Source organism: Kogia breviceps, chromosome 9 (assembly GCF_026419965.1).
Source record: "Kogia breviceps isolate mKogBre1 chromosome 9, mKogBre1 haplotype 1, whole genome shotgun sequence".
Taxonomy (NCBI): Eukaryota; Metazoa; Chordata; class Mammalia; order Artiodactyla; family Physeteridae; genus Kogia; species Kogia breviceps.
The window spans coordinates 56,825,756-56,848,546 of NC_081318.1; the positions used below are offsets into that span (position 1 = coordinate 56,825,756).

General features: G+C 36.7%; 2 protein-coding genes across 3 annotated transcripts in view; one reads left to right on the top strand and one right to left on the bottom strand.

The window, feature by feature from the left end:
* The window catches only part of KRIT1 (KRIT1 ankyrin repeat containing), a 37,101-nt gene extending 14,799 nt beyond the window's left edge, over positions 1-22,302 (bottom strand). The window contains exons 1-10 of one of the 2 annotated variants that reach the window (XM_059073919.2): positions 21,480-22,302; positions 17,027-17,130; positions 15,922-16,081; positions 12,727-12,819; positions 11,436-11,565; positions 10,196-10,439; positions 9,875-9,990; positions 9,507-9,650; positions 2,812-2,968; positions 1,728-1,835 (exon numbers count right to left, since the gene is read on the bottom strand). In XM_059073919.2, coding sequence (XP_058929902.1) covers positions 1,728-1,835; positions 2,812-2,968; positions 9,507-9,650; positions 9,875-9,990; positions 10,196-10,439; positions 11,436-11,565; positions 12,727-12,819; positions 15,922-16,081; positions 17,027-17,128 — 1,254 coding nt within the window. In that variant the 5' untranslated portion in view covers positions 17,129-17,130; positions 21,480-22,302. Of the gene's footprint in view, positions 1-1,727; positions 1,836-2,811; positions 2,969-9,506; positions 9,651-9,874; positions 9,991-10,195; positions 10,440-11,435; positions 11,566-12,726; positions 12,820-15,921; positions 16,082-17,026; positions 17,152-21,479 lie in introns of both variants that reach the window. The other variant, XM_067042499.1, reaches the window with a different exon arrangement.
* Positions 1-22,791, top strand: part of ANKIB1 (ankyrin repeat and IBR domain containing 1) — a 194,872-nt gene that overhangs the window by 37,633 nt on the left and 134,448 nt on the right. The gene's annotated exons all lie outside the window — the stretch shown is intronic.

Below are 22,791 nucleotides of genomic sequence, written 5' to 3' on the forward strand. Positions count from 1 at the left end.
TTCAAAATCTTCTGAAAGGATATTTTAAAGCCATTAATGTACAATATAAATATCAAATGGGGGATATAGACTTGGTTAACTAAATCTGGTGTTAGTCAAGTACCTCGTGAGTTTAGTGGGCCACAAATTAGAATGTAGAAATGTGTACCAGCAATAATTTGTCCTAAGAGGAATCTGTGATAGAAGACTTTGCAGATAAAAGTTATGAAACAATGGACCATGAGCCAGTTTCTTTCCTCCTGTTCAAAAATCCCAGAGAGAAATGATATTCTCAATACATTTTTATTGTTATAGGAAGTAACTGATGCCACCAGACAACTTCCAGGACAGTTCATTTTTATCTTATACATTCAGATATAAAAATTATATGAGAAATAAAAATGTGGTTTTTCACAAAATAAATTATTTATTTATTTATTTTTGGCTGCGTTGAGTCTTTGTTGCTGCACACGGGCTTTCTCTAGTTGCGGCAAGAGGGGGTTACTCTTCATTGCAGTGCATGGGCTTCAGCAGTTGTGGCTCGCAGGGTCTAGAGCACAGGCTCAGTAGCTGTGGCGCATGGGCTTAGTTGCTCCACAGCATGTGGGATCTTCCTGGATCAGGGCTCAAACGCGTGTGCCCTGCATTGGCAGGCGGATTCTTAACCACTGTGCCGCCAGGGAAGTCCCTAAAAATGTGTTTTTAACTATACAAATAGAAAACAAATTGCAACGAAGTATAACATAAGGGTGGTGCCTGTACTGCTTATCTATTTCCTTGCTTTTGTCCTGTACTCAGGGAATAATGGTGTTTTGACAAAACTGTGTATGAATGTGTGTAATTTTCCTTAAAGGCAGAGATCATGTACTGAATAAATAAAGAATATGTATTCTTTATCACATCACTTTCAGCATTTTATGGTGTTAAATTTACAGAAATACTCAACAAATACTCATTGCCTACTTAATAGAAATGTCTGGAAAGGCTCAGACATATGGGTTATACCTGCTGCTATAAAACTTTTATCCTTTATCAGTTGGTATAAATCCTTTTATCTGGTTTGCAAGTTTCCAAACAATTTTTAAACTGATAACAGTTTTATCATCACTATAACTTTCAGGCATAAATGAGTTATTTCTAATTGTTAATTCTTCTCTATTTTAATGTCACTGCTAATTATTTTGTACATAAGTAGGTGGAAAGGCCAGGATGAATTGGCAGAATAAAGGACTTAGAAATCTCCTATTTTAACCCATTCACTATCTTGAGGAGGAAAATGAATCTGTAGTAGACAACTTGCCAAAACTAAATTACCAGATGATGTGTAATATTATTATTGGGTTGGCCAAAAAGTTCGTTCAGGTTTTTCATACGTTATGGAAAAACCCGAACGAACTTTTTGGCCAATCCAATATTTACAAATATATTACTTAGATGGCCTAAGTAGAGAGAGATGCTTCAATGAATAGGTTAAAATTTGTAATCATCATATCAAGTATACAGATTACACTGGAAATTAGATTAATTTATTTATGCAGTTTTATTTTGATATGCAAGAATAAATGTCGAAATGTTAGGGATGATAACAAATTTAATACCTATGAAGTCTAACCATGAGGTTTTATAAAAGCAGGAAAGAAGCCATCCATACATTTATATCCTTCCACCCTTGCCACAGATCCTCAAATTACTAATCAATTTAAATACAATGCTTGCCTCTAACTAGTATTTATGAAGATAATTCTTACTGGTTTGTTAATGGCTTCCTTCAACAATTTTGCAGCTTCTTCCCAATTATTTTGTTTGTTTTCTTCACAAATATTTAAAGGAGATCTTCCTTGTTGGTCTGTTATGTGCTAGAAATGTGGGGAAAAAAGAAAACGTTAAAGATCAAAAGCATTACAAATGTACAAGTAAGGGAAAATATCAAAGTTTCATTAAAAAACTATTGTCAAGTGTTAAGTACATATTAAGCAAACTTAGTGCACGCTCTACTTAAAATAAACATGAACTGCCAAAGATGACTCAAAGCACTAATCAATGTGATTATTGTTTTTCAAAAGTTCTGATTATGGCAACAACAAAGGTTTTGTTAAAGCTTTTTTAAAAAAAATTATTTATTTTATTTATTTATTTTTGGCTGTGTTGGGTCTTCATTGCTGCTGGCGGGCTTTCTCTAGCTGTGGTGAGTGGGGGCTACTCCTCGTTGTGGTGTGTGGACTTCTCATTGCGGTGGCCTCTCTTGTTGCAGAGCACGGGCTCTAGGCGTGTGGGCTCAGTAGCTGTGGCTCACGGGCTCTAGAGCACAGGCTCAGTAGTTGTGGTGAACGGGCTTAGCTGCTCCACGGCATGTGGGATCTTCCCGGACCAGGGCTCAAACCCATGTCCCCTGCATTGGCAGGTGGATTCTTAACCACTGCGCCACCAGGGAAGCCCCAAAATACTTGTTAATACAAATTCCAAAATATCCTTTTCCTTCTTAAAGATATTTTTGAGAAAATACACTATAAAATGAAAAGAGGTTTAATTTTATGTACATTCTGTAGATGCATGGCAGTGATGGTTCTAAAACAACCTAAATGTACTTAATGCCAACATACATCTAAAAATGGCTAAAATGGTAAATTTTATGTGAGACATATTTTATTATAATTAAAAAATTATATACAAAAGCAAAGTGCATAAATATTATTCTATATAGTAAGTGAAATTTGTTTTTATTTTTCAGCTAACCTCTCAAGTGTATAACTTAACATTTTAGTGTCATTACTTGTTTTTCACTGTTTGATCATTAAAAAAAAAAAAAAAAAAACAGCCTGGAAAATAACTTACTCTGTCAACTTCTGGATGGTTTAGGAGAATCTGTACTATTTCAGCATGTCCTCCTCCAGCAGCAAAATGAAGAGGAGAACTAAGTTGTCCATTTAAAAGGTTTGGATTGCACTTTCCTTTCTCTAACAATATGCGAGTGGCTTCAACTTTTCCATACCTATAAAAAAATAAAACACCTAAAAAGTCATCTGAAATGTTTGAAAAATCCAAATTTCAGACAATATCTCAAAGAAATCTAAGATTTTTCTAGGGCAGAGAACAAGGAATGAAGACACTGATGTAATGTTTTCAGTGCTTAGGGATTTCTTATTAATTACTCTGATTCAGTTCAACTGTTTCTATTTCTGATCAACTGGGAGAAAATATAATCTCAAATACAAGATACAGCAAATGATAGAGAATCACTATCACACAAAATAAAATACAAAAATTATAAATTAGGGAGATAAAATTTTTAGTCAAAATTCTTTTCAGAGCAGAAAGTAACCCATAAATTTAATAATGCTTTTTACTCAGCCCTGCCTTTGATTTACAGAATAGGCCCAAAGACGTAATTCTCCACATAGCTGCTGTATGTGGAAATGTGGGAGACACAAAGATATGTTAAGATGAATGGTCTCTGCTCTGGTAAAGGCTTATAATGTAATCAGAGAGGAAAACAAAAACATGAGATAAGTTACATAACGCTGTAAAATTTAAGTAACAGTTGAGGAGATCAATCAAAAAATATATATTTATCAAATCATAATAGTATATAATTAATGCTTTAAAAATGCTGGAAAAGGAAGATAAGATTTTAGTCTCAGTTCTGAAAAGTATTCTGATAGAAGAATAATTTGAACTGGATTTTATATAGAAAGAAGCTGAAGAGATGCTGAAGAGAAGTAAATATTCTAGATAGTGGGAAAAAGAGTAAGCAAAGAGTACAAAGAATGTGCGAGATATACTGAGTCCACCATTTAGTTACAAAGACTTATATAAGGTCGCAATCTAATGCAGTGGTGGAAGGTAATTCATTTTTTGGAAATAAATGTGTAGAAGGGGAAAGGAAATTTGCTTTTAAATATGGTGCATTTGAGGGGAAAATAGCACATCTTCAGAACTAATATGATTTGGTGTCAACTTTCTTCCCCTTCACATACCCTTTGGTTTTCCTACGCCCTGAACCTGCTAATTGTATCCTAGCCTTCTTATTCATAATGACTGTTTGCTCATGTTCTTAGCTATTCTTGAGATGTCCTTTTCCCCCTCCTGACTTTGTTTAGGTTAAGTTCTATTATTTCTCTGAAACAGTTTAAAATCTACCTCCTTTAATATTCGCACTACATTTTACCATTTCAGTTTTACTTTTTAATCTCATTTTATCTACCTTCATCCTTGTATATATACATTTCTATCAGCCTGGAAGCTCCTTGAAGATTATGTCTTTGCATTCTCCAAACTGCCTTATGTATATAAAACAAAAGAAAAAAAAAGAGTGACTAAATTGTTCAGTTGGCAATTGAAAATGCAGACTTGGTACTCAGGAGGAAGGCAAAGGCTTGAGATATCTAAGAATATGCAAATTCATCCAACTGGAAAGAATTATTGTTAAGGCTGGGAGGGATGGATGAAATCTTTCTGAGAGAATTTTGAGAAAGGTGAACATTTTAGAACAATGAAATGCATCTTGAAAAACACTTTCATGGCTTCCCTGGTGGCGCAGTGGTTGAGAGTCCGCCTGCCGATGCAGGGGACATGGGTTTGTGCCCCGGTCTGGGAGGATCCCACATGCCGCAGAGTGGCTGGGCCCGTGAGCCATGGCCGCTGAGCCTGCGCATCCAGAGCCTGTGCTCCGCAATGGGAGAGGCCACAACAGTGAGAGGCCTGCGTACCACCAAAAAAAAAAAAAAAAAAAAAGAAAGAAACACTTTCAGGATAAGAGGGGAGCAATTCAAGAAGTAATAATAAAAATAATTAATATAAATATATTTTGTATGATTCTTTAAAGTTTTCAAGGTACTTCCTTATATAATTACTTAATATAATCTTCACAGCAACTTATGATGCAGGCAGAGATATTTCTAGCACACAGATGAAAAAAATGAAGCTTGTGCCAGTTAAGTAACTTGCCCAAGGTCTCATGGTTACCAGCCAGTTAGAACCCAGTTTTCTGAATCTTAGAATAGCTGTTTCCATACTATAACACATGCTTGGGTCACAGAATGGAGACCAGTATTTCAATAATAATAATAATGGTATCAGTTATGTCTTGCATTTGTACTGACCTTTACTATAGCTCCATTATAGCTGTCCTTTCAACTGCAATTTGTTCCTCGAACAAAGGGGTGGTCAACAGCATTTAATGCAGCAGAGAAGGGAAAGAGATTAAAAACTCAAAAGGTTAAGAAGGTTCATGAAGAGTGAAAAAGAGAAAGCAGTGCGTGTGGCCCCCTTACCATTGAAGTCTGGCTATGAAAGGAAGGGAATAAACAGGATAGTGGCCAGAAGAGGTAGCAGGTTCAATTAAGGTTCTTTTTCAAGGAGGGAGAGGAACCATGTATGTTTGAAGACAAGAGGAAAGAAAGGCAGAAAAGTAGGAAGTGAATTTAATGGGGAACAAGAAGGATTTTTCATGCAAACCCTATGATACAGGAGAGAGATGGGAACAATAACTGATGATTGGGGTGGAGAAGAAGGACATTTCTGATGGCGTCAACTGTCATTGAAAATAGGGGGTAAAACTATCTGATGAGAGTAGAGAAAAAAGGTAGTGGAAGTTTAAGTGCTTAAGAGTAGAAAGATTTAGAATAGTTTATAGGGGGCCAAAAGGCTGACAAGATGAATGAGACAAAGACAACACACAACTGGCTACAGTGAAGGCCCAAATGAAATCAGATGGAATAATCTGTACGGAGCCAAATCACCACAGTTCTAAAATACTGTTTAGCAATGATATGAAGCCTGAAAGTACTATCAGAGAGAGAAGATACTGATTTGAGAGAGGTGAGTAAATATGAGATGTCAGTGAGACTTTTACTGAGTGGCTGACAAGTTACCCATAAGGGGAGAAAGCCAACTTAAATAGTTTTGGAAAATGGTGATTCTAGTAAAGAAAATTTTTAGGCACGTGTCATCAATATGAGAATTTTTGAAACTTGGAGCAATCCTAGGAGTGATTTAATTAAGTGGTCCTCAAAGAGTGATCCAGGAAACTCTTTGATCTCTGAAATCTTTTCAGGGTGTCCTCTTGGTCAAATGTATTTTCATAATAATACTAAGATGTTATCTGCCCTTTTCATTACCATTTTCTCATAAGTGTACAATGGAGTTTTCTAGAAGCTACCTGACATGAAAATTGCAGCAAATTAAAGGCAGAATCAGATGTGAGAATCCAACTGTCTTCTACAAGGCTAGACAGTAAAAAGAGGCAAAAATGTAAAGTAATGCTACTTTTCTCATTAATTTTTTTGTTTTTGGAAAATAAGGGCATACTTCATAAAACTTTGTTATTTATGTTAATATATGTTTATTGTTATTTTAAAATGAATTAAGAAATGCTTAAAATATTTTTCAGTTTAAACTTCTAATATAGTAAATAACACTAGATATACTTCACATAAACCAAAGCTAATTAGGATCCTATAATTTTGAAGAATGACAAGGAGCCCTAACACAAAAGTTTGAGAACCACTGATCTAATAAAACACCTCATTTTAAAGATGAGAAAACAGAAAAAGATGGGTAAAACATCTTGTCTAAGCTTATGAAGATAGGCCCCAAATCCCACTCTCTTGATGAGATAGCCCAGTATTCCCCTTCTCAATCCTTGTACCAGTTAGTGAATAAGAGTACATTTCCAAGATAAAGTAATTTATGTTCTTTACTAAACAGTCAAATCAGTCTTCAATCAAATTCACATGAATCAAATTATCTATCTTATTAGAAGTACTGCAGGACTTCCCTGGTGGCACAGTGGTTAGGAACCTGCCTGCCAATGCAGGGGACATGGGTTCGAGCCCTGGTCTGGGAGATCCCACATGCTGCGGAGCAACTGAGCCCGTGCACCACAACTACTGAGCCTGCGCTCTAGAGCCCATGAGCCAAAACTACTGAGCCCGCACGCTGCAACTACTGAAGCCTGCACACCTAGAGCCCATGCTCTGCAACAAGAGTAGCCACTGCAATGAGAAGCCTGCACACTACAGTGAAGAGTAGTCCCCGCTCACCGCAACTAGAGAAAGCCCGCGCACAGCAACAAAGACCCAACGCAGCCAAAAATAAAAAAAATAAAAAGTATTGCAAGGTGACCTATACTACTAGTGGTATATTAAACTTGGTTATTATTTCCAGCTGACAGAAATTAGTTTTATTGAAGGATAAAACAATTCCTTGGCGTATTGCAGTAATAAGACTTTACAAATAAAAATACAATAGATTAATGAATTTTAGATTCAGACATTAAAATCTTTAAATTTTTATAACACTTTAATAACAGACAACATTTTTTGAGTGCTTATTACTGCCAGGTACGCTTCAAAGCATTTATTTGCATTTAAGCTCATCTTTTAGATAAAGAAACAGATCCCTAGAGACATGCTAAAGGCCATACTTTTAGGAACTAAAAGTTTCAGTTGGGTCTGAAACGTAGGTACATTCCAAAGCACATTAAATACTATACCATACTTCTGTTTTTATGTAATAGGCAGTTGAAAATATTACCATTCTTTTAATAGAGAAGAAAAAAGGGCCCTGCCGCAAAAAGGGCAACAATATAGGCAAATATAAATTTGGGATTCCTAAGCTAAAATTTACTGCCTCTGTCTTTTTCAATTCCACAGTGTACTTTCTTGGAGTTGGAACTATATTCTCTACCTCTTTTTGTTTAGCTCAAGAAAAAGCATGTGATTTCTTCTGGTACTGCTGCTGCTACCAGTATCTACCAGTAATCTGAAGAAACAACTGTAAGTTCAGTGAAAGAAGATTCAGGGTAACTCTTTCTAAATCTGAGTATAAAAATTCCCAGTAATGGTAAAACAATTAAGAATACATTTATAGAATAAAAGAATATATTTTTAAGGAAACAGAAAAAAAATTAAGAGCATATTTATTTAATAAAGGAGCATATTTTTAAGGAAATAGCATATTTTTAATGGAGAAAATATATTAAAAGCAACTATATTTAGCTACTAGATCAGAAATATTGATCAATAAGCTATTTGATCACAGCGAAATAAAAAGAGTTTGAGTTGAAAATGATCTAATTAATGTATTTTACATATAGATAAATAAACTAAGATGCAGAGAGGTAAAGTAAAGCAGCAGTAACTTTTCTGGCACCAGGGACTGGTTTTGTGGGAGACAATTTTTCCATAGACGGGGGTGGGGGGTGGGGGGGGGTGGTTCAGGCGGTAGGTAACGTGAGTGACGGGGAGCGGCAGATGAAACTTCGCTTGCTCGCGTGGAGCTCACCTCTTGCTGTGCGGCCCGGGTCCTAACAAGCTGTGGACCAATACCGGTCCACAGCCTGGGGGTTGGGGACCTCTTAAGTAAAGTCACTTGCTCAACATCATGCAGCTGAAAAGTTGTGGACTTTAACAGGCAGTAAATAGTGCAGGCACTTCTTAAACTAGCCAAAGAAGCTCACTTTAAACAGTAAGTCAAAAGCAACTTTCCCATAAGAAATAATGATAAATAACTTCATCACATCCTTTCCAGAGGACAGGCTACAGCAAATAGTTAACTACTGCTACGAACATAAATTTAAGAACGCAGCCCAGGCTGAGGGGAAGAGTTATTATTATGTGAGAAGAGTACGAGAGCAAGAACTACACTGGGCAACTAGTGGAAATAGCTAACTCCAATCCTGTGCGCTAATCCCTCACATAAAAAAGAATGAAGAAAAAAAAGGAAGGCTTTAATTCTAATGAAAACTTTTGGTGTTTCCGGATACCACAGCTTTCCAAAGAACTAAAAGAATACTTTTCTAACATGATGCAAGGTCAAATCATAAGTAGCTAACACATGTAAATTTTATAATAAGGATAGGGCAAGGATAGGGCTTCCCTGGTGGCGCAGTGGTTAAGAATCCGCCTGCCAATGCAGGGGACACAGGTTTAAGCCCTGGTCTGGAAAGATCCCACATGCCACGGAGCAACTAAGCCCGTGTGCCACAACTACTGAGCCCATATGCCACAACTACTGAAGCCCACGTGCCTAGAGCCTGTGCTCTGCAACGAGAAGCCACTGCAGTGAGAAGCCTGTGCACTGCATCTAAGAGTAGACCCCACTCACTGCAACCAGAGAAAAGCCTGCACGCAGCAACGAAGACCCAAAGCAGCCAAAAGTAAAAAATAATAAAATAAAATATAATAAGGATAAACAAACATAACACAACTCCAGTACAAAACAATAGAAATTGCAAGGGTGAATAAGGGACCGTGTGCTGTGCAATGGCACTTGCTAGTCATTAGCTATACTACTGCATGACCTCAGGATGCCTGAGAACATTAATGATACTTTTCCTGTGGGGCAGACCTTGTAAATCTGAACGGTGTGGCACATACACAGTAATCAAAGATTACTACAGAGAAAGCTCATAAGGCAAACATGGTAGAGGAAAAAGTGGCTGGAATGAGAACAGCTTTGAAAAGAAGCACTAACATTTATAAACTAAGGATTCATTCTTTCTAAAAACAAAAGAATAATCTATTTACCAGCATGCATAATGAATGGGTGCCCAGTGGTCACTATCTAATTGGTTGACTGAAAATCTTTCATTGAGAAGTCGGCTTAATAATTCCGAATCTCCTTCACAGGCACTTCGATGGAGAGGAAAATCATCTACCCACTGTCGTTCCCTAATCATTAAAAGAAGAAAAAAAAAAAGGCACTGTTGAAATTCAGATTGTTTTGAAACAAATGTGACATATCTACGAAATCTATGTTTCACTGAGCAGCTGTAAACTAAATCATTTATGCAATGATTACATTGCATACTAATTGCATATATCATTTTAAACAGTATTTTAACATTAGAATGTAGGTGTTTAAAAAGCAATGTGGAGGAAAACCAGAACAGTACTTGTCTTCTGTGACACTGCTCATGCTTCTCTGCCATTTTTCCTGTTTGGGAATTTGGATTTTTGAGTAGTCTGGAGCTCCTAGACCAAAGTATGGATTTATTACCACTTTATCTACCTAGAAAGGGAAAACAAAACAAAACAAAAACAGCTTTAGATATTGAGCTTTAGATACTTGACTTTGATGTATAAAAATAGAGCTAAGTGTGGATGTCATCTTAATGTTTACAATTAGTAATAGATGCATTTATCTCAGGAAAAAAAAATTACATTTGAAATGAAATGTCTTTTGAAACCAGAGCCAAAATTCATTCAACTCTTACCCGGTTTGTATATTGAAGATCTGATCCAAACAAAGGGTTGTAAATACAGGTATCTGCTTTCTCTAGGGCTAACATTTTACTCTTTATTTCTAGTGCACTATAGCCCATATGTAGTGAGTTTTCTGTCTGACCTGATTCAGTAGCATATGCAGGGTTTATAACATTAGTTTTTATCCGCTCAAGAGGAGAAGGTCGGAATAAAGCCGGAATAAAGTGAGATTGTGCATGACGTTCATCTAACCACCTGGCAAAATAAAAAGAAGAGGTAGTAGATGTATTTGTTAAAAAGTGAAGATGAAAAAACTAAACTACTATCCAACTCTGATGTGTGACTCTTTCTAATACTACATTCAGATTTTTATAATTTTTTTTAAAAAATAAATTTATTTATTTTTAGCTCTGCTGGGTCTTCGTTGCTGCACCGGGCTTTCTCTAGTTGCGGCGAGTGGGGGCTACTCTTCAGTGAGGTGCACAGGCTTCTCATTGCAGTGGCTTCTATTGTTGCAGAGCACAGGCTCTAGCTGCATGGGCTTCAGCAGTTGTGGCACACAGGCTCAGTAGCTGTGGCTCACGGGCTCTAGAGCTCAGGCTCAGTAGTTGTGGTGCACGGGCTTAGTTGCTCTGCAGCTTGTGGAACCTTCCCGGACCAGGGCTCACACCTGTGTCCCCTGCATTGGCAGAAGGATTCTTAACCACTGTGCCACCAGGGAAGTCCCGGGATTTTTATAATTTTAATTAGTGTTAAGTACTTCATTTACTGTAAATAAAAGTTCTGTTATTGGACATAGCAAACTATTTTTTTAATGCATCTAACATAATAATAATTAAAATCCTTTTCTAAAAACATGAAGCCCTTTAAAAATTTAAACCACTGAGATATAGGTGACATTAGACCTGCTGTTACAGAAAGACAAAAGGCATGACAGGTGAAACGACTTGTTCACTGATAAGGGTAAATCAATACTAAATCTAGTTTTATAACAAAGGAATCTTAATTCTTAGGCCAGGGCAATCTTTGTCATTTTCTAAGAATAAACTTAACATGTTGCAAGCAAATCAGGACAATCTTGTCTTTGGGGTTTAAAATTTTTATATTATACTTCAAAAACTTACCATTTCTTAAAATATATATTATTAATTTTATTATTTTCTTCCAAAAGAATTTCTATCTCTCAGAGCTAATATCTAATATGAACATATATTTGATTTATTAAAAAATATTTTTAATAGCAGTTCTTACTTATCCAAGGCTATTAACATTCTTGCTGTAAGTGCAGCAAAGTGAGTGCTGGATTCACTACAGACTCGCATAATATCTTGTAAGCAGTAAAAAATTGGGCATCCTGGAGTATACGTGTATTTAGTATTATCTGAAAAAGAAAAATGAAGAATTATGCCATCATATAAAAGGTTTACGACTGCATGATTTTTATTTAGAAGTACACAGTATGTTAAAAAAATTGTTAAGTATAACATAAATTGTTCTAGATTTTAAATTAGTAGACTTGGATTCAAGTGCTGGTCAGCTCTGTGACTTTATCCATTTGGGTGAATGCAGAATTTAGAATCCTGGAGGACTACAGAAATTGTCTCCCCTTTCTTTTCCTCAACAATATTGTAAAATTCTGATTAATAATAAGATTTCCAGCACCATTTAACATACTGATCTGTTTAACCTAAGTATGGCTGGGGAAAAAAAAAATTCTGGAATGGTAGAGCTGGCTAATAAAATATGTGTAAGCACTGTGTAGCAGCAGTCTGATGAGATGTCCACAGTGGGTCATTAATATATCATCAGTATTATTACTGCCTTACATGAGGCCAGGACTCTACAGGTTCCAAAGTGATTTCTACATCTAATACCTCACTGAATTCTTCCAGCACGATGAACCAAGTAGGAGCAGATACCTATCTTACAAATAAAGAGGTGAGGCTTAAAGAGGTGATCTGCCCAGAACACAAAATTAGTGGGCTGCAAGGTCTGCACTGAAACTCAATATTTTTTCTATTATTCCAGGATAATAGGATAAATTCCTTGTCAAAGCTCAAATTAAATTTTCATATTAGATCTAAGTTCTTTAAATATTACCACTACTGTTGGGAAGAGTATTTTAGAACTATTACTGACACTTTCTTTTCCCAAATATAAGATAGGTTCTGATCATAATCTGTTAATTTTCCAAAATACATAAATTTTTATTTCTATTCTACCTATATAGCACAGTCTGAAAAATCCCTCATTATAAGCTAAAAACTTTTTGTTTCGATTATGGCTTCCTTCCTCACTTCTTGTTCTACTTTTAAAAACAGAAATAAAAACATTACTGATCAGTCTGGAAGCCTGAATATTACTTTGAAATCCAAACATCTTTTTAAGTAACAAATTTCTCCATCTTCCATTATCTTAAAAACATGTATTTTATAATAGTATTACAATAGTAACTATGAAGCCAAATTCCTAAGTTCCTCAACAGACTTTAACTTAGCACCTAAGGTACACAAAGATTCATATGGTGAAACTTAGACTTTACCTTTGACAACTGATGGAACAATAAATAATGCCGCTTCTCTGCCCATCTTCTCCCCATCCAGAGGAAATTTCTTCATTAGTACCACTCGTTTTCCTAATCATTTTTTTTAAGTCAGTAAAGATAAAAATAATAGGCCTTTAAAAATCTTATATATTACCTTGAGAATTAGAAAAAATATTTTAAAGGCAGTATTAAGAGGAACTGAAATATAAAAAGTCAATTTTATTATGGGCACTAATAAAAACTGGTAATTCTGATAATAACGTAAATCATTCTGTGGACAATCAACCAATAGGTCCCCTGTTCTGACTCACTAGAAGAGAAGCTTCCTATACATAGCAAGGAAAACCGTCCTGCTAAGGACTGACAGAGCAGCTGAACAGCAACACATCCTGCAAGGTGAACAGGCATATACTTCATTCAGTTGGGATGTAGATGGTAAGAGTTTCACTAAAGTCTAAGCTGGCCAAGAAGCGTAGTGTACATAAACTGCAAAGTCTTAAAGTTTAGCAGCTCTTTATTTAATATTCAACCTCCACCCTCAATTTCAGTTTTTATTAAAATCTGATTGGGCTATAAACTATTGTTCTGAATTGTAACCACCATTCTTATACTTAGTTGGTTGTTCCTGATTTGGCAGCAAGAGGGCTATAAATAATATCCTACAAGTCTTTCACTCTAAAACCTTTCATATTCTGGATACCTTTGTCATAATTTTTATCAACCCTTCCAATCTCCCCACCCCAAGAAACAGAACCTTGTTCTTGACCCAGGTAGGAATGCCTGGCTGGATGCCTTCTGTGGACAGGTAGATAATATGAGTTCAAGCAGCTTCATTCATTCACACAATGCTGGAGTCAATATTTGTGATTATTATGGCACATTATTATTATAGCCTCCAATTTTTTTACAAAATGGACACTTGTACAAAATATAAGTGTTAGATACATTCTAATAAATTTCAGAAGCAATATTTCTTTTGTCTGGTTTGAGATCTTTTCCCACTTAATCTTTCCTGCCTTGCAGCTTCCCTAAATCCAGTTCCGATCCATTGTTTAATTGCCTACTTTGAAAATTATATATGCAACTATGAGATCTGTCATGCGGGGAAAGAAAAGCACTGATTACAAGTTGGGAAATGAGGTTCTAGTCCTAACTCCTCCACTAATGGGAATATGATTTTTGTAGGTGACAACCTATGTTTGCATTTCCATTTTACAGATGTAAAAATGACTATATACCAACTCACAGGACCAATTTTAGAATTTCATTAATAAGTAATTGTGGTAGTGCTTTATAAACTATATATAGCACTGCACAAAAAGGCACAACTACTGCTATTATAAAGTCATTGGTAATTTTCATGTGATGCTTATATAAGAAATCATATTACTCTATAAAAATATTTCACACTTTTAGAAAACCTCAATTGAATAGGATAGTCAGGTATGGTATGGTTCATTGATATAACTGTCTATTTAGTTAAGTAAAACTTCTTTACTTTCATTTCTCTTATTAAAAGCTGCCTGAAAATGTATTAGTACATTCTATTGTCTAAGTATATAAGACATAATTGTGCTAGACATGTTTCAGGGTGCCTATCCACTTGTAACTTCTCCTAAGACAAACTACCGAGCCCTCTGGGCCGGGGGATATTTTTGTTAACACTGATATCACTTATATCCCCCTTCTTGGTAAATGAACCAAGTAGTAGAGTTTGGCTAATTCATAGCAAATTATGACTTGTCTATCTCAGCTCAAATATGTGATTTGGGCTCAGACTTTGTCTCAGTAATTTGATCTCAGAATAGATCCTGATAACTATAACAATTTAGTGATAGTAAAAGAAATCTGGATGAAAATTTATCAGAGAAGTCCAAGACTGAGGTAGAAAAGGCTGACAGATTTGTGGCATCCAAAAGAGCCTTTCACTTGCCTTGATCACCCACAGGGATAGTCCCCCTTTTTAGCTAAGAACAATTTCTAGATCATTTTATTAAAAAAGTCAATCTGACAATTAGGGAAAGGGGATTCTCTCTGTAGTACTCAGAATGTGTATCAAAGATCAGTAAATTTATGCAGGAAGTTCTTATAATCTCGAGTTACAATGCTCAGAGCCCCAAGCCACAAAAACCCTGCAAGCCCTATTGAGGAGGTTACCAGTTGGGGAGGTAAATATGGTGAATGGTACCTCCAGAAGTTATGAAACAGGCTTAGTTCGGCTATCTCTAGAGAACAACTATCCCAAATAACCAACAAATCAAATGACAGGATTCAGCCTTATCTCTGCAACAAAAATAGTCTCTTTAGTGAGAGATGAATTAGACAACTAATCTCTATAAAGATGAACAAATAGAAAAAAAACACGAAATAAGCTTTAAAAAACCAAAAACTAGGCACAGAGAAGTATGCTTTGCCTCACTATCAACAACTGTTTCCAACTGCTGTTTGACTGAAATTAGCTTTACCTTTTTAATTATAATGTCTGAATCCTGGACAGAGTATATAATTTCTTAACTTCTCCTATATGCTTCTTGTGAGGCCACAGCCTGATAAAATTGATCATTAATGTTTAATCAGTTTCATAGGCTATAGATTATCTAATGTTTTAAATGAGGCCTGAACCTTTCAGGGTGAATACTTCTACAATTCATTTTGGCTCTTTGAAAATGATCTTCTTCTTGTGACCAAATGGGAAGAAAACCTCTGCTGACTGGTAATTAATAGGACTTGCTCTAATACACAAAATCTTGACTGTTACTTAGTTATGGAGAGAGATTTATAGTTTTCTCTTGTCCTGGAGTAGAGAAACAAACATAGTAGTTCACAGATACTTACCTAGGGAAATATACTTCTAACAAAAGTAATTTTGTGCTTTCTTTTAATTTTCAAGCCACCCGTTGGCTTCCTCTCTCTCTTGAACAAATCATTAACACAATTTAAATATTTTCAATTTTTTTTTACTTAAAATTATTTAAACATTTCAAAAATATTTTTTAACTTAAAAAAAATTGTTAAGTTACTTTTTGAAGGGGGACTGGCTGCACCTTAAAAAAAAACCCTAGAAATTTGAGTCTTTTTCAAGTTTTTCAAATGAAAAGGAACATAAAAAGAAACTGATTTTAATCTACTTTTTACAAAGTCTTTCTCCACAAGCATTTAAAGCCAACTGTGTTAAAAAGAAAAGTTTCTTACCTCTGATACCCTGGTTTGCAGGAGAAATTGGTTTGGTGGTTTCTACTACATAATCCAATATGCCTTGTGTTATTTCACTGTTGCCTTGAAGTTTAGTTTCCAGCAAAACCTTCTTTCTCTTTTTTTTCTGTCCTTCAATGGGAACTTCATGCAACAAAATCTTAGATAAGAAAAATAAGATTAAGAGAGTGTTTAAAATAAAATTTACTTGCCCTAGAATATAATAAGCCAGCAGTCTTTCTTAACCCTAGCTGCATATAAGAATAACCTGGACACTTTCTAAACAGTATCAATGCACAGCTTCATCTCAGACCTATTAAATCAGAATGTCGGGGAGTAGGGTCCTGGTACTGGAAATTTTAAAGTTTCCCAGGTGATTTAACAGTGTAGCCAAGACCGAGAACCAGTAAGCCAGAGCACTGCTGAAGCAGCAGTCACCTCAGAACCCCTGCAGTATCCCTTAATAGGTTTCAGAAAACTAACCTTAAAAAAGCAATTAAAGCAAAATACTAGAGAAGTTAGTTGAGTTAGATTAGATTAGAAGTATTTTATGATGCTTGAAATCTGCTGTATAGAAAAGATAACAATTCTGCTTTGGGTTTTTTTGGCGGGAGCCTCAATCATGTTTACTAATATATGTATTCAAGACTACAGAGAAGTAACTTAATTGCCTAAAACTTAATTAAAGGTAAAGATATTTTATAATGAACTTTTAAAAATAGTTCTTTGTGAAAACAACGAAGAACAAAATTTAGGTTGGAATTTTGAATAAGCTGAATTTTGCAATTTTTTTTTCAATTTTTGAGAGCCATTCCGTAAACTGTACTAAAAACCAAACTCTCATAAGTTATATAAGTAAAACTCAAATAAGTAACTTTTAATATCTAATAATTTATCCATATCAATGAATAGAAAAATGGTCAAAACACATGCAGCAGAAAAGACATGATGATGGGCAGATCTACGACTGTAAATTCTAGCTTGTCAAGATCAAGGTTATCAACAAGAATTTACAGGCTACTGTTATACTTTATACGTAAATGAAAATGATAATGGAGAATGACATTCAATGGTTGAAAATCAAATGTTAGTAAATCGTTCTCACTTCATATGACTTAGCTCTGTATTCCCGAGAATTGAGACTGGCAGCATTCTTTGGCCGAATAACAGCAACGTACGCATCTTCTATGTTTTCTGGATTTCCCATTGCTTTATAAAACAAAGAAATCCCTTGAAAGATTAAATTAAAGGACACATAACCACTTTGAAAAACAATTTAAAAAATAAAATGTTGATTTTTTCTATCTTAGAATACATATACTATGTAAAAAGCAAGTCAGAGATAACTGATTATATGTTACCATTCAAAACCTTTGTTTATAATTTAAGATTACCTTGTCCTTTTTTCCTTTTCTATTAAAGGTAGATTTTTGCTTTTTAAAATGGGGATACATACTTTCATAGGTCTTAACAGCATAAGAATCTGCCTTTTGGACCTAAAAAAAGGTGATATGATTATAAAATGTCTTGTAAATACTAAGTAAAAAATGGCTTGAACTAGCAATTTAGAATAGTAACCACTTATTTTCCATAAATTGCACAAGTGAATGTCATACTGTTAATAGTTTGGAAGCTAGAAATAGATAGCTGCCATTGACATTCTTTCCAGAATCTTTAAAAAGAACTTTGATATCTGACATTTGGATGAACTAAAGGATAGTTTATAATTTTCATTGGAGGTGCCTATCACAGACTCAAAAACATTTAGTCAGTTGATAAAAGCTTTCTGATGACGACTTAAGAATATTTCCCACTTCCATTATCAATTCCCTAGATAATCCAAAAATTTTCTTCCAAATATAGAATATATATATTTAAATATACATACACATGCACACTTTTTTCCCCAGACTAATCTGAAGTCTCCATTAGGCAATTTCTAACAAGTAACTGAAGTTCAAACACTCTCGGTTGTTTGATAGTTCCATCTCTTCATTAAGTGCTATTATTGATTTTTTTCATGGCTAGATTAAAACACATCTCTTTGTATTGAATATATTTTATTTATTTTTTTAAAAAAAACTTCCTCTCATTTATATGCCAGTAAATTTCTAAAAGAACATCAAGCAAGGAGTTGCTTTCCTGGACATGGTGAGATGAAACTTCTTCAGTTTTTTTTAAAGTCCATTAGGCATTAAAATGACCTGTTCATATTTAATGATTTCCTTATTGCCCCAACTCTCATAGAAAAAAAAGAGCTCATTTTCAAGAAAGGTTTTGAATGTCTTTTGAGAGGAGATAGAGGACTTTATTCTGTTTTCTCAACTGCAATTAATAAAGTCATTTTGAAACCTTTAATTTGCTTCCTTGTGTAATAACAAAAGCCTTTAATTTACTTGCTTCCACTGCCTTATAACTGGAAAATTTCCTTTAAAAGAAATGTTTTTAAAATCCAGTAACTTAAGACATTTTAAGTAAACGTTAGCCTAAAATTAAAAGAACCATTAAAATTATTGCATAAAAATTAATTATTTTAATTTATAAATTATTTTAAATTATAAAATTTAGTTATAAATTATAAAAATTTTATTTTGGATTATAAAAATTTTCACTGATTTAGATCCAGAGAAACTACAGCTATCTCAACAGAGAAACTACAGAAAACATTAGGATTGAGACATTTCATTTTGTGGAAAGTTTTGAAGACATTCATTTTCACTCTATACCTTGTGGAATTTTTTTCAGTTCAGTTTTTCCATAAGATCATCTTAAAACCCACCTCATACAACAGCACTTTCTATACTAAGTAAAAAAAATGAGGCTCTTTTCTTCTCAGAATTTCTATTTAGCAATTACTTTTCACCTCAGATTAACAATAACTTCAAGATAATAAAACCCAACAAATTTTGAAACGTACGGATGCCTCCTTGAAGACTGCCAGCCCCCAAAAGAAAGACATTGCATTGTGAATACATTTTGTAACATATATGGCACTATTACAGAAACCCTTTTTTCTATTAAGCACCTAAAAAGAGAAATCAAGTAATTCTTAGTTTTCTAAACACAATTTAAAGCAATTCAATTCCTGTGCTGTTCAACTCATGTTAAAAAAACATCTATTAGCAAAAAGCTTTATTTGGTAATATTTATCACTTCTCTAGAATACTTGGTATTGCACAATCCACTCAATTTTTAAAAGATAAATGTGATATAATTTTAAAAAACCATGAGGGTTATAGCATTTTGTTTTCATGCCATTTAATGTTAATGTACCCCAAAGATTCTAAAAATTGAGTTTCAAGAAATATTCATACTTGAATGTTTGAAATATACATACTTCCAGTGACATGAAAGAAGGAAACAAAGGCTTAAGTGAGGAAAAGAACAGAAGCTACTAATATATGAAGGCAAAACTGCTAAGGCAGAAACACATGCAAAAGGACTGGAAGAGGGCAATCTGAGCTAAAAATAACAGAAAAATCTATAACTAGAGTTTGTAATGTGTTTAGACTGAATTTTAGATAAAGGTTCAAGTGACTAAGTATAGGAAATATGTGGCATTTTCTGGAAAATGCTTAAGCATAAATGATAATATGCTGCCTGACTAATAAGGCCTTACAAATATGTAGAAGTGGTTCTCAATTGGGAGTGATACCTACCTGGGATAATCTGAAAATCTGTAGGGGCATTTCTCGTCACTATGACGGGAGAAATGGGGAGAACAGATGCCATTTAGTCCCCATGGGGGGAGGTTTGTTAACATCTTTACTAAAAACAGTCCTGTGAACAAACTGCCAATAATGTCTTTAATGAGAAACATTTGCTATATAGAGTACAGAGAGACAAACTTTATTATTTTGGCCGCGCTGCAAGGCTTGCAGGATCTTAGTCTCCTGGCCAGGTATTGAACCCGGGCCCTGTGCAATGAAAGGGCAGAGTCATAAACCACTGGACCGCCACGGAATTCCCCAGATGGACAAACTTTAAAAGTTGTTTGCAATGAAGAAAAAGAGAAGATTCAGTACATGAATATAGGTATTGTAAATTTAGTTACCAGAAGTCAAAATTGACAATATGATTTACAAAGTACACGCTAATAGAAATTACCAATAATGAACATAAAGTGTACTTCATGAATAAAAACAAAAAAAGGAGGATTATCTTAGGGTTCTGTAGGATGTTCCTGATCCCTTCTCCTCCATCCTTAAGCAATGTTTCTCAACCTAATAAAACCCATGTTATTATGCTTTTAAAATAATATGAATAAGTGCTAACACCTATAATGTTTATTATGTGCTAGACACTGTGCTAAGTGCTTTACATGCATTAACTCATTTTATTCTCCCCCAAACCTGATGAAGTAGGTATTATTATTATCTCCATTTTAAAGGAGAAAAAACTGAGGTAGAGTAGCTAAGTTACTTGCCACTTCTCCACTCTCCTGGAACAATTTAATATTTTAAAGCATTGTAACATTAGAGAGAAGCGATGGCAACTAAATATCTGTAAGAATTCCCCTACAGGGATATGCTGACGATTAAAAATTTCATCCTTTTGCCACTCAAATTGGTTTATAGTAATAAAAAGAGAGGAAGTAATAATAAAGCAGAATAGAAAATAGTCACTGGTGCTACTTCTAACACAGCTTGCTTTGTCCTTGTCCTTTCAACCAGTTCTACCAATCATCAGGTAGTATCAAAAAGTACCATCGGTAATTTTCAAGTACTTTCCTTCTGTTAAGTAACATTCTATTCTGTAATTTAAGGTATTTAATAATCTTCAAATAACTTCTGAATGCAATTATACTAAATCTGGCTAACAGAGAAGGAACTAAGTAATAGTGGAATTGGGAAACAAATGAATTCCTACAAGTATATTTAAGGAGGTTATTTGGGGGAGCATGATTTCATCCGTAGTATATCTAAATATGTTTTATATCAACTGCTACTGTAGTTCTTCAACCCAGTTCGAAGGGGAAACCAACTAACACATTAACTTGGGTTTAAGTCAAAAAGATCATGGAATGAATTATTTGTTTTCCTACTGTTATGGAAACATTTTTGAGTTTTTGACATTTCCCCCAAAATAAGATGAGGACAACAAAGTAGTTAAAAGACATGATGCTGAGAGAAGCTTCTGTAAGCAAACTGAAGACAGAAAAACTCTCCAACAGTGAGAAGTGAATCATGGAGGTGAGATCCTACGTCAGGTCAGCTAGATCAAAGATTTCTGGTGAAGCTAAAAACACCATGGAGAAACGAGCAAAGAACGAAAGCCCAAAGCCTTAAAAGATGGAGAGAGGGACAGAGAGGAGCGGTGAGCTGCAAGGACAAGTTGTGAATCGCTTTTCCGGAAATGACAAAAATCAACACTCTGCCTAGGAGGTTTTTCCTCCGCCACCGCCCATCAGCGTCCACTAACGGAAAAGGACGTGCACGCCTCTCTGCACCTAGAGCCGCCACCCAAAAAGGGTCTTTGGCGTCTTTGTAATTACTTGTAAGAAGTAAAGTCCTTGCCTGGAAAAACTAGATGTGGATGGAGATAGTTCGGCCTCCTACCTTTCCGTTTCTCTCGCTGGAGTCTGAATCGTGCTCCTCCTCGTCTCACCCGTGCGGGGGGCCGAGGACCTCCCGGGCCGCTACATTCAATTCAGTGGGTGGGACAGTCACCTGGTGGGCGGGGGACCGTCACCGCTTTCTCATTTCTCCTTCCCTTCACTTTCCCAGCGGCCAGGCCCAACTTCCTGTGACAGGAAAACACTCGGTCGCCACCAGAAGCCGCCCGGCGTGTTCGGCCGCGTTCCGCACCCCGCGCCTCGAGAGCTCGGATCTCTGGACTCGGAGAGCCTCTTGTCCACAGGCTCTTTATTGGCCTTCCCTTTCCTCTCAGCTCAGTGCCACATACACCTCACCCCCTCCCCAAACTAAGGGATTCCAGATCTTCAAAGGTCTTAGCTTTCCATCCCGATGCTACCGGGGCGAGGAAATCGCTTCCGGGTTCACGCCCCTCGCAGCCTCGCGGTTGGCGGTGGAAGAGCTTCCGGGTCGGCTGCCGAGCTGCTGCCGTTCCTGCAGTTTGTCGCTGGGGCTGCGGGCTGTCTGGGGCTGGTGGCGGGCGGCTCGGGGACTGGGGTGGTGGCGGCAGTGGGCGCGCTAGCGGCTGAACCGGAGGCGGGGGAGGGGAGGGGGGAGGCCCGGGCTGCACGCGCGCGCCAGGCTGGAGCATGAGCTGGATTTGACCGCGAGGCGGAGGCAAGAGCCACCGCCCCCTCTTCTCTCCCGAGTGAGGCGGCGCGGCGGCCGGAGAGGCATGGGGGGCGCCCGCCCAGTCTGAGCCTCGCCGCAGGCACTTCCAGCTCTCGCTGAGTTCCCCGCGGGCCTCCAGGGCGCACCCTCGGCCCCGGCAGCCTTTGCCCGGAGGGCGCACCGGGGCTGGCGAGGAGGGGGCGCAGGCGAGGAGGGGCGTCCGTCCGGGTGGGTGGGGCGCAGGGAGTACCTGAGGTCGCCGGCTCGACGCGAGAGGCAGGGGCGGCAGAACTGCAGAGCTGCGGAGTCCATCCGACCCTTACCCTCAACCCGGGAAGTAACCGTAAGTCTCAGCTTCGCTGTACTGGTCTTTTTGAGGCTGTCTTAACCTATTTTCGGCTCCGAGTTCAGCGCTACCGAGTTACGCCCTCCCGAGACTCCTGCAAATGTGCCTCCCTTTATTTGTGGAGGATTGTGTGTCCCCATCCCTGAAGAGGCAACATCCTCTGTCTGACCCATTGGGAGCTCTTCTCCCAGCGAATTTGCAAGCCTCTGTGTTTCGGTAGCACGTCTCATCCTCACCATCTGGATGCATCTCCTTGTCCCTCTGTCCTCAAAGGATCTG